The sequence below is a fragment of the Trachemys scripta genome, chromosome 7, assembly GCF_013100865.1.
Source record: "Trachemys scripta elegans isolate TJP31775 chromosome 7, CAS_Tse_1.0, whole genome shotgun sequence".
NCBI lineage: Eukaryota > Metazoa > Chordata > Testudines > Emydidae > Trachemys > Trachemys scripta.
In genome coordinates this window covers 33,239,943-33,267,846 of record NC_048304.1, presented here as the reverse complement: position 1 = coordinate 33,267,846, position 27,904 = coordinate 33,239,943, and the positions used below count along the sequence as shown (strand labels likewise).

The window sequence follows — 27,904 nt, the reverse complement described above, 5'->3', positions numbered from 1 at the left end:
GTCAGTATAGCTATATCATGCGGGATGGATTTTTCACACCCCAGGGAGACATGGCTATGCCGCTGTAAGTGTCTAGTGTAGACCAGCCCTGAGAGCAAACATAATCCCTTCCCCCCACTGGCTAGCCATGCGAAGTACTGAGGCACACATAGGATTCATAAAAATATTATGAAACGTTCCCACTCTCTCACAGGCACATCCCGAGGGAAGGGCTGGGGCTGGGGGGAGTGCACTGGGGACAGGTGTTCCAGGAGGGAGGGACGGGGGGGCTGTAGGAGGTCACACAGGGTGTTGGGTTGGGGGGGAAGTAGTCGAAACTCCAGTGCAGGGTGTGTGGCCAGGTCACACCATCGCTCCCCCACCCCCACTGAGCTGCTGGCATCTTTCTGCAGATATTGTCAACACGCCCAAGCCAGACGAGAAAGCCATCATGACCTACGTGTCCTGCTTCTACCATGCCTTTGCTGGAGCAGAGCAGGTGCGTGTGCGTGCATGCGTGTGTGTGTGTCTCCGGTGCAAATGGGGCTGGGGGTGGGGACAGTCTTGGTCGGGGTCTGTGTGGTACCCACCACCATGGGGCCCCAGTCTCTGTTGGGATCAGTGCAATGCTTGGCACAACAGGGGTCCCGATCTCAGGTGAGGGTGTCTGTGCAGCACCCTGCCCAACAGGTGCCTGACTTTGCTCAGGGTCCATGCAGGGCCCAGCACAGCTCTCTCCCGTGAGGCCCCAAAGATGTTCGACAGGGGGCCCTGATCTCGGTCAGGGGAAGGGAAGGACTGTGCTCAGGCTGCTCTATTCCCCCCCTTGAGGAGTAATGTGGTGTTTCTCCCCCCACCCCACCCCAGGCCGAGACGGCTGCAAACAGGATCTGCAAGGTGCTGGCTGTCAATCAGGAGAACGAGAAACTGATGGAGGAGTACGAGAAGCTGGCAAGCGAGGTACCAATCCATCCTCCCCTGAAGAAGCCATGCCCCCTCGCCCGACACCTGCTGGGGGCTTGCTCCCAGACCTGGGCTCACTGGAGAGAGGCAGCAAGGCCTTGAATGGGCATCAGGACTCCTGGGTTCTCGCCTGGCTCCAGCAGCGGAGGGAGATCTAGTGGGTTAGAGCAGTGGGAGGGGTTGGGAGCCAGGTCCCCTGGGTGCAGTGGGGGTGATATACTGGCCTGATGAGGTACAGCTGTATTAATTAATGCTTGGGGGGGAGGGGGAGGGAAGGGGTGCTGAGGGCCAGGCTGGGGAGTGAGGAGCTAGTGTTGGGCTATGTGCCTGTGGCTCTCCCGCAAGGGCCTATAGGGGCTGGAGTGACCCAGTACTGCCTCCTGCTGGCCCTTACCCTTCCCATGGCTCCCTACAGCTGCTGGAGTGGATCCGGCGCACCATCCCATGGCTAGAGAACCGCGTGGCAGAGAAGAGCATGAGCGCCATGCGGCGCAAGCTGGAGGATTTCCGGGACTATCGCCGAGTCCACAAACCACCCCGCGTGCAGGAGAAATGCCAGCTTGAGATCAACTTCAACACCCTGCAGACCAAGCTGCGCCTCAGCAACCGGCCTGCCTTCATGCCCTCCGAGGGCAAGATGGTGTCGGTGAGCTATGGCACAGGAAGGCCACGCACCTGCCATGGGGCCGTTGGCACCTGCAGGGGAATCTGCCATCCATCCATGACACTGCCTCTGCTACCCTGAGTGGGGATGAGGCCTGCATGGCACATCCATGGGACATGGGTCCACATGGACCAGGGACCGACACATCCCTGTTGTGCAATGGTGCTCATGAAGCACAGAGCCACATGTGTCCAGGGAGTGGGGAGGCATATATACCCGGGGGGTGGTGCCCACTGGGTAGGGAGCTATGTGTGCCCAGGGGGCAAGAAGGCATGTGTGCCCAGAGGCAGTGCCCATGGGGTGGGGAGCCATGTGTGCCCGGGAGGCGGTGCCCATGTTGTGTGGAGCCACGTATTGAGGATGGTGAGGACACACACAGGGCATGGACTATCACAGAGCTTGTCAGTTGCTGATGGGGCCCAGGCTGGTGTGTCCAGGGGGCAGTTCCTGCCTCCCAGGTGGGCATAGGGTGGCTGTGATCTGGGTGCTACTGCCCCAGGGGACGGGCAGGGGTGAGGCAGGACAGGTGGCCTGCTCCAGCACTCCCCTGGTGCTGTGTGTGTGGGAGGAGGGGGCAGCGCCCAGGTTCACGCATCTCTGTCTGCGGTGGGGATAGGATATCGCCAACGCCTGGAAGGGGCTGGAGCAGGTGGAGAAGGGCTATGAGGAGTGGCTGCTGACCGAGATCCGCCGCTTGGAGCGCCTGGAGCACCTGGCTGAGAAGTTCAAGCAGAAGGCGACGCTGCACGAGTCCTGGACCAGAGGTATCAGCCCCCTGCCCCCCTGGGCCAGGGATCCCCCCAGCCCCTTCTGCTATAGGGTTCCCCCCACCCCCATCCCTCACTACAGGAATACCCCTTTCTGCTACAGGGATCACCCTGCCTTCCCCTACACCTCCGCTATGGGGTACTCCCACTGTGGATCTCCCCCAGAGGGAACTGCTCCATCCCCGCCCCAGGAGGGCACTACCTCTCAGGCCCTGCCCCCCTGCCCTGGGCTCCTCCCAGCCCTCTGGGTTCCTCTGTGCCCCAGAGGCCCATAGGGTGAGGGGCAGGAGGTACAAAGGGCGGGAGCTGGTGGGCTGGGGGTGGAGAAGGTTGGCCAGGCTCAGACTGTGCTGCCCCTGCAGGGAAGGAGGAAATGCTTTCACAGAGGGACTATGAGTCGGCCTCACTCATGGAGGTTCGGGCGCTGATGCGCAAACACGAGGCCTTTGAGAGCGACCTGGCCGCCCACCAGGACCGTGTGGAGCAGATTGCCGCCATCGCCCAGGAGCTTAAGTAAGTGCTGGGCCTGAGACACACACCCCGGTCAAAATCCCCATGCCAGAGCCAGGGAGAGAACCCAAGAGTCCTGGCCCTCAGCCCCCTGCTCTAACCACGAGGCCCCACCCAGCTCCTAGTGCCCGGGCAGGTGGTGTCCCTAGCTAGGTGGGCAATATCCAGGGCTCTGCACCTTGCCCCATGGCTCTGTGCCTTGCCCTGTGGCAGCCCAGTGGCTCTGTGCCTTGCCCCGTGGCTCATTGCCCTTACCTTCCCACCATCTCTCCCCTCCCCCGCAGCGAGCTGGACTACCATGATGCCGCATCGGTGAACTCCCGCTGCCAGGCCATCTGTGACCAATGGGACACGCTGGGCACCCTGACCCAGAAGAGGAGGGATGCGCTGGAGGTGAGAGGGGGTCCCGGATGGCAGGGAGCTCCTGCTGCCAACCGGAGTGGGCCAGGGGACAGGCCTGCTCCGGTGCAGGGGCTGTGGGGATGGTGGTGCCCCTTCCCCTCTAACCCTCTGGCTCTGCCCCTGCCCAGCGGGTGGAGAAGCTGCTGGAGACCATCGACCAGCTGTACCTGGAGTTTGCCAAGAGAGCCGCCCCCTTCAACAACTGGATGGATGGCGCCACCGAGGACCTGCAGGACATGTTCATCGTGCACAGCATTGAGGAGATCCAGGTGTGGCCCACTGGGCCCCTGGGCTAGATCCCTGGCTCTGGGAGGGGAGTGGGGTCTAGTGGTTACCACAGGGAGCACTGGGAGCCAGGACTCCTGGGTTCTATCTTGGCTTTGCCTTTGACCTTCCTGCTCTGTGCCTTAGTTTCCTCTCTGTGTATGAATCCCTCGGCCCCCTGCTCTCTGGGGTCAGGAGAGATGGGGGGAATTAGGGGAAGTGGCAGGGCTGGGGCTGGGTGGGAGTGGGTCGAGGGAAGTGGGGGGTCTATGGGGTGCGGCACAGTCGGGCACAGTGTCCCTGTGTTGCTCTGCTTAGGTGTCCAGAACCGTAAGCCCCGGTGTTACCCCTCAGCCTCAGCAAGACAGAGCTTTGCTGGAGAGAACAAAACCCGCTTTCTAGCTATCACACTTCATTTCCCAAAGTTCCAGCCTTTGCCCGAGCAGTTTTCTCATCCACTTCAAGTTTGCAGCATCTCCAGCCCCCCGGCCCGGGGTCCCAGCTTTCCTAGGCTCAGAGGCTCTGCTTCCTCTGGCCCCTCCGTGACGGGTAACGAGAAGGTCTCTTTGTTCCCCCTGTGTCACCAGAGGCCATTGTCCCTGCATCCAGAGCCAGAGGGCGGCCTGGGGTGCAGGCTCTGTCCCAGGCATGATCACTCAGGTGTCTCTTTCACCTCTTGTTAGCTTAATGCCTTTGTTTGCCTTATATGTAAATATCCTGTCACTGTCCAACCAGCCAGCTGGGTCGCTGCCCCTTGCGCTGTCCAGGCTGGGTGTGAGCTCTGCCTCCCAAATGCCCTGTACGAATATACAACCAGCACATCGGTAACTCTGGGCAGAGCCTGCACAGGCATCCGACAGGGCTCTGGGGACCAGCGGGCCACCGCTGTACACACCAGACCTCGCAGGACATGTTCTGCCCCCAGCGTGGTGGGGAGTGAGGGTGTCAGGCTGGATCTGACACAGGGCTGTGGGCCCTCAGCCCATGGGCTGTGAGGGGCTATTCGGGCCACACTCTCCCCATGGCGACTGTCCCTCTGCCCACAGAGCCTGATCACGGCCCATGAGCAGTTCAAGGCCACGCTGCCCGAGGCCGACAAGGAGCGCATGGCCATCCTAGGCATCCAGAACGAGATCCAGAAGATCGCCCAGACTTACGGCATCAAGCTGAGCGGGGTGAACCCCTACACCAACCTCTCGCACCTCGACATCGCCAGCAAGTGGGACACGGTGAGTGCGGCCACTGGGAGCGGGGACCCGGCTGACCCTCCCACCCGCTGACTGTGTCTGTCACACCCCTGTCCAGCTAGCCATCTGACCCCACAGGCGTCACACCCCCTGCCTGTCTGTCAGTGCCTCTCTGTCTGGCCCTGCCTCCCCAGCCCCATTGCTCTTGGGCTCTGGCCTCCCCGAGCTGGAACCCTGCCTTCCCAGCCCATTGCGCTCAGCCTCCTCCCATCTGGAGCCCTGTCCCACAGCCTCTCACCTGCTGCTCCCTCCCCCACAGGTGAAGCAGCTGGTGCCACACCGAGACCAGACGCTGCAGGAGGAGCTGGCGCGGCAACAGGCCAATGAGCGGCTGCGGCGCCAATTCGCTGCCCAGGCCAATGTCTTGGGGCCCTGGATCCAGACCAAGATGGAGGTGAGAGCTCATGTGTGGATTCTAGCCACGGCTCTGGGAAAGGCGTGAGGACTAATGGTTGGGAGGGGGCTGGGCTGGGAGTCAGGACTCCTGGGTTCTAGCTACAGCTCCTGGGTTCTAGCTACAATTCAAAAAAGAGTCTTACAACAAGTGGAAACTTGGTCAAATTACAAAAGATGAATATAAACAAATAACAAAAGTATGTAGCAACAAAATCAGAAAGGCCAAGGCACAAAACGAGATCAAACTAGCTAGAGACATAAAGGGTAACAAGAAAACGTTCTACAAATACATTAGAAGCAAGAAGACGACCAAGGACAGGTAGGCCCATTACTCAATGAGACGGAAAACACAACAGAAAATGTGGGAATGGCAGAAGTGCTAAATGACTTTTTTTTGTTTGTTTTCACCAAAAAGGTTAGTAGTAATTGGACGTCTAACACAGTGAATGCCAGTGAAAATGAGATAGGATCTGAGGCTAAAATAGGGAAAGAACAAGTTAAAAATTACTTAGACAAGTCAGATGTCTTCAAGTCACCAGGGCCTAATGAAATGCATCCTAGAATACTCAAGGAGCTGACTGAGGAGATATATGAACCATTAGCAATTATCTTCTAACGTCATGGAAGACGGGAGAGATTGCAGAAGACTGGAAAAGGGCAAATATAGTGCCCATCTATAGAAAGGGGAAGGACAACCTGGGGAATTACAGACCAGTCAGCATAACTTCAGTACCCAGAAAAATAATGGAGCAAATAATTAAGCAATCAATTTGCAAACACCTAGACAATAATAAGGTGATAAGTGACAGTCAGCATGGATTTATCAAGAACAAATCCTGTCAAACTAACTTAATAGTTTTCTTTGACAAGGGTAACAAGCCTTGTGGATGGGGGGAACTGGTAGATGTGATAGATCTTGACTTTAGTAAGGCCTTTAATACTGTCTCGCATGATCTTCTCATAAACAAACTAGGGAAATGCAACCTAGATGGAGCTACTATAAGTAGGGCCCTACCAAATTCAAGGCCATGAAAAACACGTCACGGACCATGAAATCTGGTCTTTTGTGTACTTTTACCTATACAGATTTCATAGGGAAGACCAGCATTTCTCAAACTGGGGGGCCTGAACCAAAAGGGGATTGTGGGGGGTAGCAAAGTTATTGATGGGGGGGGTCGCAGTATTGCCACCCTTACTTCTGTGCTGCCTTCAGAGCTGGGTGGCCGGAGAGCAGAGGCTGCTGGCCAGGCACCCAGCACTGATGGCAGCATCCCACCAGCAGCAGCACAGAAGTAAGGGTGGCAATACTGCGACCCCCCTACAATAACCTTGCAACACCCCCACAGCTCCCTTTTGGGACATGACCCCTACAGTTACAACACCATGAAATTTCAGATTTAAATATCTGAAATCATGACATTTACGATTTTAAAAATCTTATGACCGTGAAATTGAACAATTTGACCATGAATTTAAGGTGAGTGCATAACTTTGGAAAACCATTCCCAGGAGGAGTTATCAGTGGTTCACAGTCAGGCTGGAAGGGCATAACAAGGGGCGGGTCCTGCAGGGATCAGTTCTGGGCCTGGCTCTAATCAATACCTTCATCAATGATTTAGATAATGGCATAGAGAGTACACTTATAAAGTTTGTGGACAATACCAAGCTGGGAGGGGTTGCAAGTGCTTTGGAGGATAGGATTGAAATTCAAAATGATCTGGACAAACTGGAGAAATGGTCTGAAGTAAGTAGGATGAAATTCAGTAAGGACAAATGCAGAGTACTCCACTTAGGAAGGAACAATCATTGCACACATACAAAATGGGAAATGACTGCCTAGGAAGGAGTTCTGCGGAAAGGGATCTGGGGGTCATAGTGGATCCCAAGCTAAATATGGGTCAACAATGTAACACTGTTGCAAAAAAGGCAAACATCATTCTGGGATGTATTAGCAGGAGTGTTGTAAGCAAGCCACAAGAAGTAATTCTTCTGCTCTACTCCGCGCTGATTAGGCCTCAGCTGAAGTATTGTGTCCAGTTCTGGGCGCCACATTTCAGGAAAGATGTGGACAAATTGGAGAAAGTCTTGCGAAGAGTGACAAAAATTATTAAATGTCTAGAAAACATGACCTATGAGGGAAATCTGGAGAAGAGAAGACTGAGGGGGGGACATGATAATAGTTTTCAAGTACAATAAAGCTTGTTACAAGGAGGAGGGAGGTAAATTGTTCTCCTTAACCTCTGAGGATAGGACAAGAAACAATGGGCTTAAATTGCAGCCTGAGAGGTTTAGGTTGGACATTAGGAAAAACTTCCTGTCAGGCTGGTTAAGCACTGGAATAAATTGCCCAGGGAGGTTGTGGAATCTCCATCACTGGAGGTTTTTAAGAGCAGGTTAGACACACACCTGCCAGGGATGGTCCTGTTATTACTTAGTCCTGATGGAGTGCAGGTGACCACTTGAGGTCCCTTCCACTCCTATGATTCTATGAGTCTATAATGGTTAGAGCGGGGGAGTGGGAAGCGGGGCGCCAGGACTCCTGGGTTCTCTCTCAGCTCTGGGAAGGGAGTGGGGTGCAGTAAGAAGAGCAGGGCACAGTGTCCTCACCCAGTGACAGCCCCTTGCCTCTTGCAGGAGATTGGGCACATCTCAGTGGACATCAGTGGGTCCCTCGAGGACCAGATGAACCATCTCAAGCAGCAGGAGCAGAACATCATTAATTACAAGGCCAACATCGACAAGCTGGAGGGCGACCACCAGCTCATCCAGGAGGCCCTGGTCTTTGACAACAAGCACACCAGCTACACTATGGAGGTGAGAGACCAGATGGGGCTGCGGAGCTCCTTGTGCGGGGGCTCTCCAAGCAGGGATCGGGGGCTGACAGGGGCACTTGGGAGGAGGGGATGACTAAGGGTGCTCTGAGAGGGGCAGAGGGTCTCAGGGGAGGGGTTTGGAGAGGAAGGTTGTCATGAATCATGAGGGGACATGTGATTGTGCTTTGTGCATGGGGCACTTCGGGTGTGTAGTTATGTTCAAGAGTGATGGGAGGGTGATCTTGGTGGGGTGATCCCCAGGTGCTGTGATCCCCTCTCCTGTCCCCACAGCACATCCGGGTGGGCTGGGAGCAGCTGCTGACGACGATCGCCCGAACCATCAACGAGGTGGAGAACCAGATCCTGACCCGCGATGCCAAGGGCATCAGCCAGGAGCAGATGAACGAGTTCCGGGCGTCCTTCAACCACTTTGATCGGGTGAGATACGGCTCCCCCGCATCCTGATGACCCTGACTCTGCCTGGATAGCCCTGTCCCATCAATAACCCTGCCCCTGTCTGGATAGCCCCACCCCATCAATAACCCTGCCCGCTTTGGATAGCCCTGCCCCATCAATAACCCCGCCCCTGCTGGACAGCCTGCCCCCATCAATAACCCCGTCCCTGCCTGGTTAGCTCCACCCCCATAGATAACCCTCTTCAATAATTCCACCCTTACCCAGATAGCCCCGCCCCCATTGATAACCTTTCTAGATAACCCCACTCCCCCCACCTGTCTCCCATCTAGGTAACCCAGCTCCCCACCACTGCTGCCCACAGCCAGCTTTGCTGGTGCCTCGTAGTCCCAACCCACAGCTCTGCCAACGCCCCTCAATCCTGACACAGCCTGAGTGTGTGGGGGCATGAATGGCTCACAGACGTGAAGCGTTGCACCCTAGTGGAGGTCCCTGCGGGGCTTTGGGGAGAACTCACTGGTAGCAGAAGCTCAGGCTGCCTGGGCTGCACCCCTGTCAGGCCGGTCTGGACCCTGGGGGCACATTTCTGGCTTGACGTCTTCTCTTCCCTCCCTGTCTCCTGCCACAGAAGAGGAACGGGATGATGGACCCTGATGACTTCCGTGCCTGCCTCATCTCCATGGGCTATGACCTGGTAAGAGACCCTCCCACACAGGAGGGCCAGTACTGGTTGTACTGAGCCCCTGCCCTACTCCCTGCAGCACAGCACCCCCTAGTGCCACACTGGGCTCAGCCCTGAGCCTAACTCAGTGCAGCCCCAGCCAACCCCCATTCCTACCCCCCAGGGTGAGGTGGAGTTTGCCCGGATCATGATGCTGGTGGATCCCAACAGCACAGGCGTGGTGACGTTCCAGGCCTTCATCGACTTCATGACCCGCGAGACGGCTGAGACCGACACGGCTGAGCAGGTCGTGGCCTCCTTCAAGATCCTGGCATCAGACAAGGTCAGTCCAGCCATATCCCCCTCATCCCTCCCCCCCGCCCTCCTTGGAGGGCTCTGCTGGGCTGGGAGCATCTTCCTCAACCCCTAGGGCCTGTGGGGTAGCAGCTGATGAAAGGCATGGGGCTGGCCTTGCTGCAGTGCATGATGGGATTGGTAGCCTCTCTAGGTCACACTGAGCCAGCTCCCATGGGTCTGCTGGAATTTCCCTCGGGTCTCTTGTTTGCTGTGAAGGTATGTGGGGGGCAGGTTTTATTCCACGCCGCCTCCACTGGCCCCCAGGGACGCACCCCTGCCCCAAGCTGTCGAGGACCCTGAGTCACAGGCTGCGGTTCTGGAGGGTCCCCCCCCAGTTTTGAATGCAGCGTCACTAGGGTCTCAGAGCATCTTGGATCTGGGCCATCTGCTCATGTAGTTAGATCAGGGGTTCTCAAACTTCATTGCACCATGACCCCCTTCTGACAACAAAGATTACTACACAGCCTCAGGAGGGGGGACCGAAGGCTGAACCCCTGGGCTTCAGTCCCCGGCAGACAGCCTGTAACCTGAGCCCCATCACCCAGGGCTGACGTCCTCAGGCTTTGGCCCCAGGCAGTTGGGCTTGAGCTTCAGCTCTGGTGACCCACTTTGGGGTCCTGACCCACAGTTTGAGAATCGCTGAGTTAGACCCTCGCGGCCAGGTGGCACCGGTGGGGTGGCCCTGCAGCAAGTCCCCGGGAGAGACTGCTAGAACAGTGAGTGTGGGCAGTGCAGGCCTGAACGGGCCCCACAAACCTCGCTCCAGCCCTGCACTGCCCTGTGCTCCTCTCCCTAGGCTGGCCAGGGCCCCGATGGGTGGGGAGGGGGGGCTGGGCTGCTGCCCCCTAACCATCTCCCCTCTAACCATCTCCCCTCTCACCTTTCAGAACTACATCACCGTGGAGGAGCTGCGGCGGGAGCTGCCCCCGGAGCAGGCCGAGTATTGCATCAGCCGCATGACAAAGTACAGCGGGGCTGACACGGTGTCAGGCGCATTGGACTACGTCTCCTTCTCCAGCGCCCTGTACGGGGAGAGCGACCTGTAACCCCCACCCTGGGAGCCCCCGCTGCACCTCACAGGATCGACACCCCTCCCCCCGATCGGTGGGGGGAACCTGCCCTGGATTCCCCCACCACCACCCTGCCCCATGGAACGACGACACTGTGGAGCCCTACGCGGCCTGGACAGATGGATGGGGATCTGTCTGGGTTAGGACCCTCTATCCCTCACATCTTACCCCCAGTCCTCCCCAAAGCCCAGCTCTAGCTAGGAGCTGCCTCTGTGTCTTTGCTGCTGCCCAAGTAGATGCGTGCTTGCCCAGCCTGGATCAGCCCCCCTCGTTCCCCAGTCTCAGCATCTCCCTTCCCCCTCTGGGAGTGCTTTGAACCCCAACCTTCCCCCTCGCTGCCTCAAAAATGCAGGAGGTGGTGCCAGTTCTTGGCATGTCTGTCCCCAGCTAGGGGGCTTGCTGCGCCATCGAGGGGTCCTATGGCCCCCATCTCTGTGGCTCCGGTGCAGGGAGCTGCGCACTGGGGGTGGGGCACGAGGAACAGGGCTGGGAGGAGCTGGGGAGCAGAGCCAGGTCGGGCTGGGCCAGGTGCGCTCCTTACACCCGCTAATAAATGAAACATAACAGAGAGACCTACCAACCACCTGGTTTCTGTACAGTGCGCGTGGGAGAGGCTTTGTCCCCTGGGCTGGAGAGGATCTGTACTGAGTGTGTGGGGGGGTGAGAGCAGTGCTCTCTGGGAGAGAGAATCAGGGCATATGGGGCAGGAGGTGAGCAGAGCGGTGCCATTCTCAGGTTCCCAGGTGTTTTACAAGCACTGCTGGGAAAAGGTGGCACCTGTCTTGCAGACAGATCTGAGTGAGTCCGTTTGGCTGCAGCACTGGTGGGTGAGGTGCCCACGAGCCAGTGTGGATGCAAATGTACCTGTACTGGTGTGAGCAGCTCTCCAGCCAGCCACAGTGTAACTTGCCCTTCTGCAGGGCTTTTTCTGGGAAAAGTTTTGCACTCTGCTTCCCTGGGGCATGGGGACTGGCAGCCACCTGCCATTACAAATGTGAAGAGACTGAAAGATCAAACCCTCCACGTCCTGTGATTCCTTGCCTGTCAGCCCCCATGCTGGTGAGCATCTCCGACCAGCCTTTGCCAAGATAAACACAGAGCAACGCGTACTATAAAAACCCTACCAAAACCAACGCTCCACTGCCCACACAGCTCTCCCTTGGGGGCGAGGCTGAGCAAACCCATTGGGATGGATGCTGGTCATGTCGCTTATTGCACCATTAGTAGGCGCTCCAGTTCTCCGGAAGGCTGGCCTAAGACCCAGTGAAGACAAGACCAGAGAAGAGAATACAGCCTATTACTGGGGGATGGAAGGGTGGGATGACGTCTAGGGTCTATGGGAGTTAGGCACCTCGATGGCTTTGTGGCTCTGGGTCTAGGTGTCTTCTGCTTAATTCCTACATAGAGATTGAAGCCTGAAATCCCCATGAAAAGTAAAGTCATTGTTATTAATGAGGGTATTGCAGCAGGCCCTATGAGCAGCAGTCATGAACCCCATTCTGCTAGGTGCTGTACAAACACAGACCAGCCAGGCAGTCCCTGCCCCCAGAGCGCCACCAGCCTACTACAAGGGACAACAGGTGGAGCTGGCCAGACGGGGGAGCACAAGGAACCAAACACCTCTGGTCAGCAGGAGAGGCCGTGAGCTCTGTGCACCAGCAGCCTGAGCAGTGTCAAGTTTTCTGCAGACAAAGGAGAGTTTTGCGACAGGATTGGCAGGAGATCCAGGAGGTGATGTTGTGGATGTTTATGAGGAGCTCCTCCCAAGTGGGTGGGGCAGTGCAGGAAAAAGCACCAAGGGGCTTGATTGGAAATGTAACAAGTGGGCAATGGAGGCCGGTGTTACGGGCTGATGGCAGGTGACTGTTGCCATCTCGATAGCGGATGGGAGGTGATAGATTGGCTGGGGCTAGGCTGTGAAGGGCTTTATGTGAGGGTAAAATGTCACTTGTGTGCCATATCTGGTGGTGGTTAAACGGTTGGTGTGTGTGGGGGGTGTCTATCCAAAAAGGAACCCATCCCTGCAGCAGGGCTGGGATAGAACCCAGGAGTCCTAGCTCATAAGGTGTGTTTGTGGAATCTAGTGGATTACAGTGTTGGGGAGTTAGGAGGCCTGGATTCTATTCCCAGCTCTGTGTGGTCTTGGGTGAGTCACTCCCTGCAGGGCTTGGTGCTTCTGTTGCTCCCAGCTCCTTACCTGGAGCCTAATGCCATGAATTGATGGCTCCTGGCACAACCCATTTCTTCAGAGGGTACTGAGGATGGAGGGGGAGGAATTTCTGTGTGCTCTGTCACCACAGACAAACACATGCTGTAACTCTAGGTGAAGGAAAGCCTGGTACAGTGGGAAAAATAAACGCTGCAGTGATTGGCTGGTTCTCAGTCCTTCAGGGGCAAGTGGGATGGGCTTACCTCTGCTGTTGAGCATGATGGGAATGGAGCCTTGTATAAAAGCCCCTGTGCATGCAGTAGTAAGCCATTTGCCAGTGTGGTTCCTTGAGGTGTATGTAGCAGAGAGAGGCAGGTGGGGTCCTAAGAATTCTTTTTCCTGTTAATTAAGGTTGTGGTGACTCGAGTGTTTTTTATTGTGGCTGCCTTGGGGTGAGGGAAGGGGGCTTTTTAAATTGTTTCTTTACTGTGGTATGACTGGCAGTTAGGATTCCTGGCTTCTAGCCCCAGCTCTGGAAGGGGAGGTTTGTCTAGTGCTTAGAAAAGGGCAGATAGGACTCCTGGGCTCTATTCCTCATCCCTGTGTGATCCTGGGGAAGCCACCCACCATCTATGCTACAACCGGGATCGATCCATCGGCGGTCGATTTAGCAGGTTTAGTGAAGACCCGCCAAATCGGCAGCAGATTGCTTTCCAGTCACTCCTGTACTCTACCCCCAATGAGGGTATGTCTACACTACCCACTGAGTTGGGGGCAGCGATCAATCCAGCAGGGATTGATTTATCATGTCTAGTCTAGACATGATAAATCGATCCCTGAGCACTCTCCGATCGACTCCTGTACTCCAGTGCCGCAAGAGGCACAGGCAGTCGACGGGGGAGCAGCAGCAGTCGACTCATCGCAATGAAGACGCCATGGTAAGTCGATCTAAGTATGTCGACTTCAGCTACGTTATTCACGTAGCTGGAGTGGCATAGCATAGGTCAACTTACCGCAGTAGTGTAGACACTGTTATCTCTGTTGGTAAAATTAAGCCAATACCTCCCCTGGGATAGGTGCTGACTCTGTGGGTGCTCTGGGGCTGGAGCACCAATGGGGAAAAATTGGTGGGTGCTTTGCACCCACCAGCAGCTCCCCACCCCAGTTCACCTTCACTCCGCCTCCTCCCCTGAGCATGCCACGTCCCTGCTTCTCCTCCCAGAGTTGATTGGCGGTGGCAAGTGCTGGGAGGGAGGGGGGAGGAGGGAGAACGCGGTGCTCCGGGAAGCGGCGGGGCCAGGGCGGGGATTTGGTGAAGGGGTCCAATAGGGGCAGGGAGGAGGTGGAGTTGGGGTGGGGACTTTGGGGAAGGGGTTGGAATGGGGGCGAGGCAGGAGTGGAGTCAGGGTGGTGCTGGAGGCGAGCACCCACCAGCGCTGGGAAAAGTGGGCGCCTATGCCTGACACGTGTTATGTTTGATTCATTACCACACTGGATTGGGAGTGGCCCTAGTGCTACAAGACTGCTGCTAGATAAACGAGTGTCAAAGCAGTGAAAAGTAAGGAGATGCAATTAGTGAAACCAGAAGATCCTTGTACGTTTCTGAGCTCCCACACAGTGGGGCTGCTTGTTGCTAGTGTGGGGAAGGATTCCAAGGCCAGAGGGACTTGTTCTGAGTCCCCAGCCGGACTCCCTGCAGGGCATTAGGCCAGAGGATCCCCACAGCCACTCCTGCCTCCAGCTCAGCTCTGTGGTGGCTTTTAGGGCCATCTGGCCTGCATGTAAAGCCCCCAAGGAATGAAGCATATCCCGCCACCCTAACTTGGCCCCAGGGGGAGCTGCCCCACTGAGGACTCACCCTACCTGCTAAACATCTGCCTCTTGTTCCCAGTGTGGATTTGCCCAACATCTGCTCCTAGCTGCTGGCCCTGCTTGGCCTTTGCAGGAGACTCAAGCCCCTTCGGGTCAGAAATCTTTGCCCTGCTGATTCCAACCCAGGATCCAGCTCCCCCGCATTAGGACATGAGAACAGCTATACTGGCTCAGACCAATGGTCCATCTAGCCCATTATTCCGGTTTGCAGCAGTGGCTGGTGCCAGATGTTTTAGAGCCAATAAACATAACAGGACAATTTATCAAATGAGTTATCCCCTGTAGTCCCAGCTTTTGGCAGTTAGAGGTTTAAGGACAATCAGAGCATGGGGTTGCATCCCTAACCATCTCGGCTACTAGCCATTGAGGAACATATCCTCCACGAACAAGGCCGGCTCCAGCCTACCAAGCATGTGCTTGGGGCGGCACCTGGAGGGGAGCAGCGCTTACCTGGGGAGAGCGGAGCCGCAGCGGGCTCGCCGCCCTCCCCCGGTGCTCCGGCTGGTCGGGGAGAGCAGAGCCGCAGTGGGCTCGCTGCCCTCCCCCGGCGCTCCAGCAGGTCGGGGAGAGCGGGGTCGCGTCCGGGCTCGCCGCCCTCCTCCCGGCGCTCTGGCCAGTCAGGGAGAGCGGGGCCGCGGCTGGGCTCGCCGCCCTCTTCCCAGCGCTCCAGCTGGTTGGGGAGAGCGGGGCCCCGGCCGGGCTCGGCGCCCTCCCCTGCTGCGCTCCCTGCCGGGGGGAGGGGGGGGGCGGGAGGCTTTTTTGCCTGGGGCGGCAAAAAAGCCAGAGCCGGCCCTGTCCACGAAGTCAGCTAATTCTTTTTTGAAGCTGGGTAGTTATACTTTTGGCCTGACAAGAATCGTGGCAATGAGTTCCACATGCTGACTGGGCCTTGTGTGAAGTGTTTCCTTATGTTTGTTTTAAGCCTGATGCCTACTCATTGGGTGACCCCTGGTCTGTGTGTTGGGTGAAGGGGTAAATAACACTTCATTTGCTTTCTCCACACCAGCCATGATTCTTGGTGGAGGGGAGTTTGCAGGACAGAGCAGAGCCTGTTGGTGATGCTGCCAGTGAGAGTGGAAACATTCCTGCATGGTGGTGAAACAAGCTGGGATGTTCTAAGGCGCAGGAGAGAGACTGCTACCGAGCCCCCGCTCCCCATTGCCAGGCATCACCTCCCCTATCCAATGTGCAGGCCCCTACAGAGGGATTGCCCCACGCCCGGTGTAAGCTTTTACTTAGCATCGCCTCCAACAGCAGCAGCTACTAGGCTGTATAGGGTAGTGCCCCCTCCTCCAATAGCACCACTTGCTCCTAGGCAGAGCTCCCTGCTACAGAGGGCGGGAGGATCCCTGATCTTCCCCTACACAGAAATCTGCCTCTCCCCCATATACCTCCCCTCCGCAGGGCCCTAGAGCGCACAGGCGCTAGTACCTTTGCTGGCCCCTGATATAGTAACCACTTGGCTGGGGACGGGCATACGCAGGAGGACCAAACACCCCTCTCCCGAGAAACTGCGCATGCGTCATGGTGCACGCGCGCTCTCCGCCCCCTTGGAGACGGGGGGAGGGGGACTCCGCTCGTATTGGTTGGGGCGGCGGCATAAGCCCGGAAGCGGCCTACGCGCGAGCGAGTAGAGGCAGCAGCTGCAGCGCAGAGAGCGCCCGCCCGCCCCGCGCAGGGACCCTTCCCCGGGGCCCGACCCCGGCCCTCAGTCACCGGCGGCGCGTGGCAGCCGAGGCCCAGCTACGTTACAAAGAGACGCTGTTTGGTCCGTCTGAAGCCCGGCTGGGCCCTGCCCAGGCAGCAGCTCGAGCCGGCTGGGGCGAGGGGCGCTGCCTGGCACTGGGAAGGGCAGAGCCGCGAGGCTCAGACCCAGCGGGGCAGGCGCAAGTGGCTGCCTGTTTGGTTTGCTAGAAGGGGCAATGAGACAACAGAGTCCAAGCTACGACCTTTCCGTCTGGAAAACTCGTAAGAATGGCCCTACGGGGTCAGAGCAATGGTTGCTCTAGTCCAGACTTCCCTTTAAACCAGCTGCCTCTTAATGTTATTTGAACCTCCCCCTCAGGTCCTATATGCATAGTTGGGATATGTTGAGAGATCCCTTTGTAGCTCATGAAAAGGACTGGTCCCGGTACAGACCCACCCCTGGGGGCACCACTATTTACCTCTCTCCATTCCCCACACTGACCATCTATGCCTATCTTTTAAACCAGTTACTGATCCAGGACAGGACCTCCCCCCCCCATATTCCATGACACTTTACCGCGCTTAGAAAGGCTTTCTGAACATTTAAGTGCTCTGGATCCTTTTTGTTCGCCTGCTTGTTGATTAGCTCTTCCCCACAGATTCTGTTCACCTGGGTCTGACGATTGTGTTCTTTCCTAGAAGTCAGGCTTCCCAAGCTCTAATTGCCAGGATCACCTCTAGAGGCCTTTTTAAAAATTGGTGTCACATTAGCTATCCTCCAGTCATTCGGTACAGAAACTGATTTAAATGATGTTACCTATTGGGAGGGGGGAAAGGGCCTGCTGTAGCAGCCCTCAAAATCAGTAATAGAAAGACAAGTTAGCACGCCTTCCAAAGTACTTTAATAATAAAAAAATATATCTCTTGCTCTTGGGGGAGGGGGCTGTCGGGTCTGAAACCCGTGCCCCAGGTGTCAGGAGCACACAGAGAAGCCAGAGCTGGTTGCAGACAGAGAGCAAATAGGGACGTCTCCAAAGAAAGCTGGGTCAGTCATGGGGTGCAGGAGCAGGAGGAAGAGCACCATGCCCAGCACATAGAAGATGACAACAGTGAGGCGCTGGGGATGCTCCAGGGCAGCACAGATGGCAGGGAAGCCAATGTAGTTGCAGAAGGAGTGGCACAACACAGGGCCAATCAGGTGTCCTGGATGGAAGAAGAGAACTTTTTTTTTTTTTTTTTTTTTTTAAAAACCCACAATGTGCCACAACCATGCATTCATAAGCCTAGAGATGAGCTGAAGCAGCCCTGTGACTCCGCTTTGGGGGGACTGGAGCCAGTGTTCTAATTTTTTACATCCATGTGTGGAATGAATTTTGTTATATGGAGGTGATGTATGACACAAGGGGGGGTGGGAGTCTGGGTGCAGGCTGCCCTGTGGGAGAGGCAAACCCCTGGAGCCCAACTGGTTATAAGGGAGGAATACGGCATAAACAGGGGAAGGGACTCTTTCCAAGACAGGCATCTGGTCTTATCTCACTAGAGCCCCTGTGGTAGAGGGTAGAGAAATGGCTGGTGGTTCCACGCTAGGCTGGGGAGGGAACTCTGCCTGCACAGGAAGGCAACCTGCAGCACTGACCTGTCCTAATGAAGATGAACGCTGTGTAGGCCCCGAAGACAGCTGTATATGAGAACTGGAAAGCTGCAGGAGAGAGCAGAATCTTTGAGAGAGCCACTGAAACTCCCTTATACAGCATCACCACTGATCACTTCTGGCAAAAAACTGTGCGCGCTTAAAACAGGGTTGCCACATCTTCCCCCACCACCAGGGATCCAGAGAGAGGCCAAACTAACTAAAGTTATGTTAATTAAACTCACTTTATAGATTACAATTTACATTTAGTGAACAAAAGAATTCTGATTTAGAAAATACAATGGACTAGAACATAAACTCCATCCTTCATACTGTTTTGAGTTCCAGCTTCAATAAAGATACGTATTCCTTGATATGTTGGCTTCCTGATTGATTGAACAATTAACCTTCTTCTGCCAAAGTCTCTGTTCCTGTCACTTCACCTTGTCTAAAGGATGTTTAGTAGCTCTATTTCCTTCATTGGTCTTCCCTGAACTTTTCCTCTTTTCTAGGTATTATCCCTTTAGTGGCTAGTTCAGCTCTGTTACTAGCTCCCCTTTGACAATGGAACTCAATCACCGGGGTTGTATCCACTGGCTCCCCACTTACTGCATCCCTTCTTTTCTGGTGCTTGTTGCTGCTCACCACTGGTAGCTTCCCTCCAGACTTCACCTGCTGTTCTGGAGGGAAGCTGCTGTTCACCCCCACAACTCACTCCAAACTCTTCCCAGCCAACTTGCGCTGCTCTCATTGTGCTTTTGACCCAACAGCCTCCAATACAGTGGGACAATACATATTCCTCTCCCCAGAGATGGCTGCATCTCCACACCTGTGGTACAGGCACACATCATTGGTGGCAGACGGGGACTCTCCTCAGTTAAGAGCCAGAGTCCGGCGAAGGGGAGCTCCAGGGCTGGCTAGATGTGTGTGATTGCTCTAGGTAGGGGTCTGACCATAATTACCTCTGCCCCGGTAATGAGGAGGAAATGCTAGCAGGTTCACACGCAACCAGCTGCACCCAGAGCAGGCTAAGGTAGTGCTGGTCTAGGGGTCCTTAGTTCAGGACCATCATCCTGGCAACCATTTCCTACCTGCCGACAGGAAGATGCTGGCCACGCTGCCCTGGCGGAACCGTAGCTGCTCAATAACGTGGTGGAAGTGAGCTGAAAGAGGGAAATGTCCATCAATGCCTGTGGCCAGCCCGGCACCCCCTCCCTAGCCTCCACTGGCAGGAGCTGATCTGAGGAGAACCCTGCTTGGACCAGGCTGCACCAACCCCAGCTGCACCTGCTCCCCGTCTCTGTGAGCATGCTGGCCCCTAATGGGCACCAGGCAGGGGGCTGTGCATAGGGCTGAGAGTTCTAATCCATGCTCCTGCGCCCAAGGTAGACACCCCTAGCTCAGAAGGGCTTGCTTTGTGCTCAGTGAGACTGGGGAGAGGAGCGGAGAAGCTGAATTCGGCCTTCCCCCCACTGTATGGGAGGAGGTAGGTACTGGTTCCTTTGCCAAGCTGCTCTGGGGGGGTGGGATCAGTGCAAACCCCTCAGCCCCACTGGGTACAGGAAGAGGAAGGGAGACAGACAGAGAGGAGGGGTGGGGAAAAGTGACGTGGGAAGGAGCAATGCTGGGCCTAGGTCCCATGCCCCCTGACTTTGCCCCCACCACTCCCAGCAACCTGGGGGCAGGGGATGGAAGCTGTGCTCAGAGCCATACTATTGACCCTGCCTGGATGCTTTGCAGTGGCTGGGGAGGGAGCTCTGTCAGACACCATGGGACAGCTCGGTCAGAGGGCCTGAGCAGTGCTGGGTACTCACCAACCCCGAAGAAGAGCGGGCAGGTGAAGATGGCTGGCCCCAAGCCGGTACAAGGGATGAGCATAGGCAGCATACAGGCCCGGAATACCAGCTCCTCTGTCAGGGGTGCGATCACCTGGTTGCGGAGCCAGCGCATGTCACTCAGGCACAGCGCCCAGAAGCGGGGGTCTGCAGGGAGAAGGAAGGTAGCATTATGTGTCTGGCGCTGCTGGAGGTCTCTGGGATGTCCTGTGGAGGCCTGGCAGAGAGCTCGCCTCCCCAATGCTGCTTGGGCATCTCATCTCAATAGATCTGAGGAAAAAGCACAGACCAGGCCGAGGATGCCCCCTCCCATGACTCTGGGACCTCCTTCTTTGTCCCTGTGCACTCCCACTAGCTCTGAGCAGCTCCCAGGAGACAGAGCTCTGCCGACCTATGCCCCCTAGTGCCCCTAGCTCACCACCAATACTCCCTGCAGCTTGCTGTTACAGGCAGCGTGGTCTAGAGACACGGAGCTGAGCCAGGACTCCTGGGGTCTAATCCTGGCTCTGCCAATGGCCTCAGGTGAGTCCCTTCCCCTCTCCATGCCCCAGTTTCCCCTCCCACCATTTGTCTAGCTAGACTGTGAGCTCCTCAGGGCAGGGACTGTCTCTCACTGTGTCTGCGCAGCACCCGGCACACAGCATGAGAGGAGACGATTTTGGTCTGTGTTCCTACATGCTACCATCATCTAAATAGCAAGGCCTTACCAAACATGACCTTCAGTCCATCAACCCAGTCCCAGGGACAGTCCATCGAGAGCTGAATGAGGGGACCAAGAAACAGGACCTGGCACAGAAAAGGAGGTGCTGAGTGAGCGTCCCCTTTGGCATTCAGGTTTACCCCAGCTGTCAGTCCTGTCCCCCTACAGAGACAGCAGCCACTGTTCAAACGTCACACAAAGGATCTGGGTGCCTGGTTCCCTGGCATTTTAATGGGTATCTAAAGCCCCTGGGCAGTTTGGAAATCTCTGCTCAGCACCTCTAGAGATGGCATCTGGCCATTAAGCCCTGTCTGCTCAGTGAGTCACAGTCCTTCCAACTGATCTCAGAGGGGCAGCTCTGCTATGCCCAGTTTGCTAGCAAGGTCAGGACAAAGCAGCCTGCACCACATCCCCACCATGGAGGAGTCCATGCCCTGCAGCAAGGGCAGCAGCACAGGGCAGACCACTGAGCCTGGCATCTCTGTGTTTGCTGGTATGCTACAGCAAGCAGGGCTGGGGAGAAGGCGGTTTGACAGACAAACCAATGGCCCCCAAGAGAAAGCAGGCACCTGCTCCCAGCAAAGCCTCTATCAGGGGCCTGGCAGGTTGGTGCAGGGCAGGGCCGGCTTTAGGAAGTGCGGGGCCCAATTCGAACATTTTCGGTGGGGCCCCAGCAGGGATGACTAACAAAAAAAAAAAAAAAGTAAAAAAAAAAGGCTTTCATTTCTTCCATGTATTATTTACTTTCCATTACTATATAAATAATAATTTTATATATTTTGCACATTGCGTCATATATGCTGTTGATTGGTTAATGAGCTCCGTTTCACATGTGTGGGTCCCCGCCACTCCCTGGGGGTGTGTGTGTACATGTGTGGGTCCCAGGGCCCCTCATTGAAGCAGGTGTGCAGGGTTACTGCCCTGGGAACTGCAGGGCACCACTGGACATAGGGCTGGCTGGAGGCAGGGCAGGGGCTGACTGCAGGTAGGGTCTGGATGCAGGCAGGGCAAGGGGTGCGAGGCTGGCTGGAGACAGGGGTGTGTGGGGCGGGCTGGCTGGCTTCAGGCAGGATCGCAGGGGTATGTGGCAGGGGTTGGCAGGGCTGGAGACAGAGGAGTGCGGGACTGGCTGGCTTCAGGCAGGGGTGTGTGGCAGGGGTTGGCTGGAGACTGGGCAGGGAGTGCGGGGCTGGCTGCAGGCAGGGCAGGGGGTGCAGGGCTGGTGCGGGGAGGGGCGTGCGTGGGGCTGGCTGGCTTCGGATAGGGCCGCAGGGGGTGCGGCAGGAGTTGGCTGGAGACAGGGCAGAGGGTGCGGCAAGGGTTGGCTGTAGGCAGGGCAGGCGGGGCTTGTGCAGGCAGGACAGGCAGGGGGTGCAGGCAGGACAGGCAGGGGGTGCAGGGCTGGTGCAGGCAGGGGGTGCAGCAGGGGCTGGCTGGAGATAGGGCCTGGCTGCAGGCAGGGCAGGGGGTGCGGGGCTGGTGTGGGCAGGGGTTGCAGCAGAGGCAGATAGAGCCCCAGCCCTTTAAATAGCCCCCGAGCCCCCGCTATCCCAGGGCTCTGGGGTCTATTTAAAGGGCCCGGGGCTCCCCTGCTTCTACTGCCCCGGCCCTTTAAATAGTCGAGGGAGCCCTGGGGAAGTGGCGGGGCTCCAGCGGCTATTTAAAGGGCCGGGGCGGTAGAGGCAGCAGGAGCCCCGGACTTTTTAAATAGCCCCCAGAGCCTCGCAGCCCTACCCCAGGGCTCCAGCAGTGGGGCTCTGGTGGCAATTTAAAGGGCCTGGGGCTCCAGCCCCTGCTGGGAGCCCCAGGCCCTTTAAATTGCCCCCTGGGGAAGCCAGGCCATGCCGGTTCGCCGTACCGGGGCTTGGGCGCGGAGCCCTCTTAGGCGCGGGGCCCAATTCAGGGGAATTGGTTGAACTGGCCTAAAGCCGGCCCTGGTGCAGGGCAGCCCTAGGGCATTAGCCCTACACATACCATGGTGAGCAACAAGGGCAGTAGAGTCGCTGGCACGATTCCCTCCAGTCGGAAGCCCAGCAGAACTAGCAGGGATATACCTGGCTGAGCAAAACACAAGACACATGTGGATCAGGACCATGCAGGCCATCACCCCCTGGCCCAGCCTTGCAGCCAGCTCCCACACCCCATTGACTAGTGCACAGAGCTCAGAGACCTTGGGCTAGTCCCTTCTCCTCTCAGTGCCTTTGTTTCCCCTCCAACCCTGTGTCTGTTTAGACTGTGAGTTCTTCGGGGCATGGCCTGTCTCTCATTGTGTGCCTGTGCAGCACCTATCACCATGGGGCCCTGATTTCAGCTGGGGGGTTTGTGCAGTCCCCAGCATGACAGGGGCTCCTGATCTTGATCAGGGTGTGCAAGCACCCATGTAATACAATACTCAGAGCCAGAGGGTGAGGCAGTGGCTGGCACAGCACTAACTAAAAGGATTTTCCCTGATGGGATTAGCCAGGAAGGAGGGGTGATGTGAAGGACCAGGCTAGCTGCAAGGGAGTCCCAGCTTGCTACATGAGTCACATGACTACTCTCCAGGTAGGCAGCCCAACTTGCAGAGGGTGAGGGAGGGGAGGGAGTCGATAGAGACCAGGTGACAATCTTACCTTAATGCCTGTCAGTTCCTTCCAGAGCCAGACGAAGAGTGGTGAGAGGCCAGAGACGATCAGAACGCTGGTGAATCGCCGCTTGATCACAGCCGGGTGGTCTCTGCAAATGGAGACAAACCTTCAGGACGCAGAGGAATGGAGGCTGCTCTGTCGTACGGCCTAGGGGGCTAGGTCCTCAGGACTCCTGGGTTCTATTCCTGGCTCTGCCACGAACCCACCGTGTGACCTTGGGCTATGTTTTTCTCTCTCTGTGTCTTGATGTAAGCCAGGGGTGTTGAGCTCATTTGGGGGAGGGAGCCGAGTCCCACTGTTAATGACAATTTCATGTTGGGGGCAGAATTCCCCCACCCCATCCCCCTCTGGCCTTTATTTCTCTTCCTTCCCCACCCGCCTTTCCTGATTTCCCTCCTCCTTCCCCATCTTTGTGGCTCTTCACATCTAATGATTTTCCTGCCAATTTCCACAACCTCTCCTATTGCATCTGCTTATTGGCCATGCAACAGTTAACACTAAAAGAACAGGAGTACTTGTGGCACCTTAGAGACTAACAAATTTATATGCATCTGAAGAAGTGGGCTGTAGCCCACGAAAGCTTATGCTCTAATAAATTTGTTAGTCTCTAAGGTGCCACAAGTACTCCTGTTCTTTTTGCGGATACAGACTAACACGGCTGCTACTCTGAAACAGTTAACACTGGCATTTGTCTCCCATAGAGGACTGAGGCCTTCATACCTCCTCCAGCCATCATTTCAGCCTTTCTGCAGACTCAGGAAGGCAACACTACGTCAGTTCCCATTATTATTATTATATGAATTGTGTAGCCATGGACCAGAACTCCATTGCACCCAGCGCTGCACAAACTTGGAGAAAAGAGACAGCCCCTCTGCCCCAAAGCGTTTCCATTCTAAGGCACTAGACAGTTTCTCCTAGCCAGAAGCAATGGCCTAGCTACTGTAGAGGCTCAGTGTGGACCATCACTATTGTCCTTTCTGGCTTCAGAATCAATGAATCTACGAAGCACAAGGGCTAGAATGGTTCTTAAAAAAAAAAAAAAAAAAAAAAAGTAATATCCAAGATTCTGCACAATCTGAACATGTCCTATGGGCAACGCAGATACTACAGGGGGCCAGATCTGGGTAGGGGGCTGTCTCTGTCACTCACCTGAGAGGTACCGAGGGGGGTGTCACTCACCAGAGTAGGGGGCTCGGGAGGCTGGTACTGGGAGAGGGAAGTCACTCACCAGGGGGGTTGGCAGGTGGCTCGGGGGCAGGGCGGTACTGGGGGCGGGGTGTCACTCACTGGGGCAGGTAGCTGGAGGGGTGGTGGATCAGTATCAGGAGAGGGGGTCGGGGCAGGTGGCTCGAGGGGGGGGGGGNGGGCGGGGTCACTCACCGGGGCAGGTGAGTCAGTCCCGGGGGGCTGGGTCGGTCCCGGGGGGGGGGCACTCACCGGGGCAGGTGGCTGTTCCACACGTAGAGGCTGCCCACGTAGGCGCAGGCCAGGCTGAGGCAGGCGAGCAGCGCGGCCCAGCAGAGCGCGGGGGAGCCGGGGCCCAGCGCCAGCCCGGCTGCGGGGACCCAGGGGGAGTTGATTGAGCCCGGCGCCTCCGGCCCGCCCGGGGCCGCATCCGCTGCAGCCGACATCGCCCGGCCGGCCCGGCCCGCCCCCCGTGACGGGGAGAGGCGGGAGCGAGGGAGGGACCGGGACGGGCCGAGACACCCCCATAGCGCCCGCGGCCTGGGCACCGCGCCCCGTGGCGGGAGAGCCGGGCCCTCCCCAGCGCCCCGTGGATCTGCCCTCCCACCCCGCTCCAGCAGCCCACCCGCCTGGTCCCCCCTCCCCCGTCTCCACTCCCCCCCTCCGGCCTCCCCGCTCTCTCCCCAGTCACCCCCTCTCCCCCCACTACTCCCCCAGCCCGCCCCGGTCACTCCTCTTCCTCACTACTCCCCCAGCCCACCCCGCCACCCTCGCTCTTCCTCCAGTACTCCTGGTCCCCCCGCACTTCCTTCCCAGAACTCACCAGTCACCCCCCAGAACTCACCAGTCATCCCCCATTTCCCCCCCAGTCACTCTCCTCCCCCTGCTACTCCCTAACCCTCCCCGGTCCGCCCCCCTTCCCCACTACTCCCCCTGCCCACCCCACCCCACCCCAGTCATCCTTGCTCTTCCCCCAGTACTCCTGGTCTCCCCCCACTACTCCTCCTCCCCAGTCACTCCCATTACCCCCCCAGGACTCACCAGTCACCCCCATTACCCCCCCACAGCACTCACCAGTCACTCCCCCCTTTTCTCCCAACACTTCTTGGTCATCCCCCCTCCCCTCCCCTCCCCTCCCCTCATTCCCTAGTCTGTCTCTCTCACTCACACACACACACACTCCCCATTGCAAGTTCCCAGCACTCTCTGATCATTCTCTTCCCTTACAACCCTTCAGCACTCCCTGGTCACTCCTGCCTCCCCCTCCCCCTCCCCCTCCCCCCGCTGCCTCCACAGCTCTCCCTGGTCACCCCTACCCCCATCCCACAGCACCCTCGATCACTCCCCTAGGCTGTTTCCCCCACAGCATTCTCCACTAATGTTGGGAATCATTAAGAAAGGGATAGATAACACTGCTCTACAGCCAAAATGCTTCTGAAATAAATGTAGTCAAACTTTACTAATTCTGGGTCACTGAGAACGAAAATGATGCTTAAAATTGTTGATTGGCTCTAGTTTTCAAGATATGCTATTGGGTCAGGATATACGACCCTTGACTTGGGAATGGCGGAGGATAAGTGAGTGAGGATAAGTGATAAGGGGAAGGGATCTCAATTTAAACCAGAAATGACTAAAATACATCTTTGACTGGATCTATGAATAAATCTATGACTGGGTTTGGACAGTACTTGCTTTTTAGGCAAAACAATGAATGATGCAATCTGAAGCGGGTATTGCGTCATACATGATATAAATTGCATCATGTTATTCCTAGAAGTCATGGATGATGCAATCGTAACCAAGCTTACATCACTCTGCTGAACAATTGCCCTATATCAGCTCTAGAAATCATACAGTGTCGTGCTCCCTTATTTGTCAGTGTTTGATTTTGCAAAGGGACACATTTCTGTTTAGCCAAAGTGAGCAGAGATGCCTCGTACTTGTGTGAACAGTGCAGATAACTTTTGCTATGTTTGGGATGAAGTGACTTTTGCATCACAAAAGCGCATTATAACCACTATGGTTAAGAAAGCCTATCACCTTTATTTTGGCTGCAAAATTAGAGATCAGGACAAGAGGTGGGCCCCACACATATGCTGCAACACTTGTGCAACAAATCTTTGCAAGTGGTTGAACAGGAAAAGGAAATCTATGCCTTTTGCAGTGCCAATGATTTGGAGAGAGCCAACAGATCATACCAGCAATTGTTACTTCTGCATGGTGCCTCCAGTTGGGAAAGGTGTGTCAAAGAAGAAAAAGTGGACTGTGCATTATCCAAACATTCCATCAGTTATACGCTCAGTACCCCACGGAGAAGCACTGCCAGTTCCTTATGCACCAGAATCATTCTCACTTGAGTCAGATGAGGAAAAGGAAGAGGATGAAACTTCTGGTCCTGAACCATCAATGTCACAGGACCCACATTTTCTCCCATCCTCCTCCTCTGAACCACACCTCATAACACAAGGTGAACTGAATGACCTTGCCAGGGATTTGGACTACCCAAGAGTAAGGCAGAGCTGTTGGGCTCCAGACTACAGCGGTGGAATCTCCTGGCAGGTGATGTTAGGGTTTCCATGTTCCGTGACCATCAAAAGGATCTTGTCCCATTCTTCTTCATGGAAGGTGATCTTGTAGCCTGCAACAACATCGATGGTGTGATGGCAGCCCTCAACATCGTTCACGATCCAAATGAGTGGAGACTGTTCATTGATTCATCGAAGACGAGTATTAAAGCTGTTTTACTGCATAATGGCAATGTTTTGCCATCAATTCCAGTTGGTCATGCAGTCCATATGAAGGAAACCTATAACAACATGAAACAACTTTTGAGGTGCATAAACTATGACCAACATCAGTGGCAGCTTTGTGGCGATTTGAAGGTTGTTGCTCTCTTGCTTGGTCTGCAGACTGGATACACAAAGTACTGCTGTTTTCTCTGCGAATGGGATAGTCGTGCAAGAGATTCCCACTACATCAAGAAAGATTGGCCACTCCCGACAGTCATTGGAGCCTGGGAGGAAAAGTGTTCAGCATCCACCACTTGTTGAATCAAGGAAGATTTTGTTACCACCCTTACACATCAAGCTGGGTCTGATGAAGAACTTTGTCAAGGCCATTGACAAAACACAAGCAGCTTTCAAGTACCTCCATGAAAAATTTCCAAGGTTAAGTGAAGCTAAGATAAAGGAAGGTGTCTTTGTTGGTCCTCAGATTCGTGAACTTCTTTGAGATGATGCATTTGACCACGCACTGTGTGGCAAGGAAAAGACGGCATGGAAAGCCTTCCAGTTAGTGGCAATAAATTTTCTCGGAAACAACAAGGCAGACAACTACAGGTTGTTGGTGGAAAACCTCCTCAAGGCATACAAAAGCCTTGGTTGCAACATGTCACTAAAGATACATTTTTTGCACTCTCATCTAGATTTTTTTTCCACCGAACTGCGGAGCAGTGAGCAACGAGCATGGCGAGCGATTTCACCAGGACATTGCAACAATGGAGAAACGCTATCAGGGCAAATGGAGCCCATCAATGCTTGCAGACTATTGCTGGAAAGTGACAAGAGATGCTCCATTTAATGAATACAAGAGACAAGCCAAGAAGCGCCGAGTAGACACTAATAGGACTAAACTATGTACATAATAGTTTTTTGCCTTTTGTTTCATAATAAATTTTATTTATGTAACCCTTTTGCTGATTTTTAAAGTGTTAA

General features: G+C 55.8%; 2 protein-coding genes across 2 annotated transcripts in view; one reads left to right on the top strand and one right to left on the bottom strand.

Annotated features, from left to right (window-relative positions):
• Positions 1-11,077, top strand: part of ACTN3 (actinin alpha 3) — a 31,575-nt gene extending 20,498 nt beyond the window's left edge. Inside the window, exons 8-21 of the mRNA XM_034777168.1 lie at positions 393-478; positions 847-939; positions 1,358-1,588; positions 2,223-2,370; positions 2,736-2,886; positions 3,168-3,276; positions 3,414-3,554; positions 4,596-4,778; positions 5,056-5,190; positions 7,827-8,006; positions 8,297-8,443; positions 9,048-9,113; positions 9,265-9,423; positions 10,325-11,077. Coding sequence (XP_034633059.1) covers positions 393-478; positions 847-939; positions 1,358-1,588; positions 2,223-2,370; positions 2,736-2,886; positions 3,168-3,276; positions 3,414-3,554; positions 4,596-4,778; positions 5,056-5,190; positions 7,827-8,006; positions 8,297-8,443; positions 9,048-9,113; positions 9,265-9,423; positions 10,325-10,483 — 1,988 coding nt within the window. The 3' untranslated portion in view covers positions 10,484-11,077. The remainder of the gene's footprint in view (positions 1-392; positions 479-846; positions 940-1,357; positions 1,589-2,222; positions 2,371-2,735; positions 2,887-3,167; positions 3,277-3,413; positions 3,555-4,595; positions 4,779-5,055; positions 5,191-7,826; positions 8,007-8,296; positions 8,444-9,047; positions 9,114-9,264; positions 9,424-10,324) is intronic.
• A 6,016-nt stretch (positions 11,078-17,093) lies between these two features.
• On the bottom strand, positions 17,094-24,792 carry RCE1 (Ras converting CAAX endopeptidase 1). The gene is made up of 8 exons (XM_034777302.1): positions 24,444-24,792; positions 22,992-23,094; positions 22,354-22,437; positions 20,387-20,465; positions 19,659-19,826; positions 18,936-19,007; positions 17,851-17,913; positions 17,094-17,417 (listed from the first exon to the last, which is right to left on the bottom strand). The coding sequence occupies exons 1-8, from the start codon at positions 24,635-24,637 to the stop codon at positions 17,188-17,190; spliced, it is 993 nt and encodes a 330-aa protein (XP_034633193.1). The 5' UTR covers positions 24,638-24,792; the 3' UTR covers positions 17,094-17,187.
• Between the last annotated feature and the right edge of the window lie 3,112 nt (positions 24,793-27,904).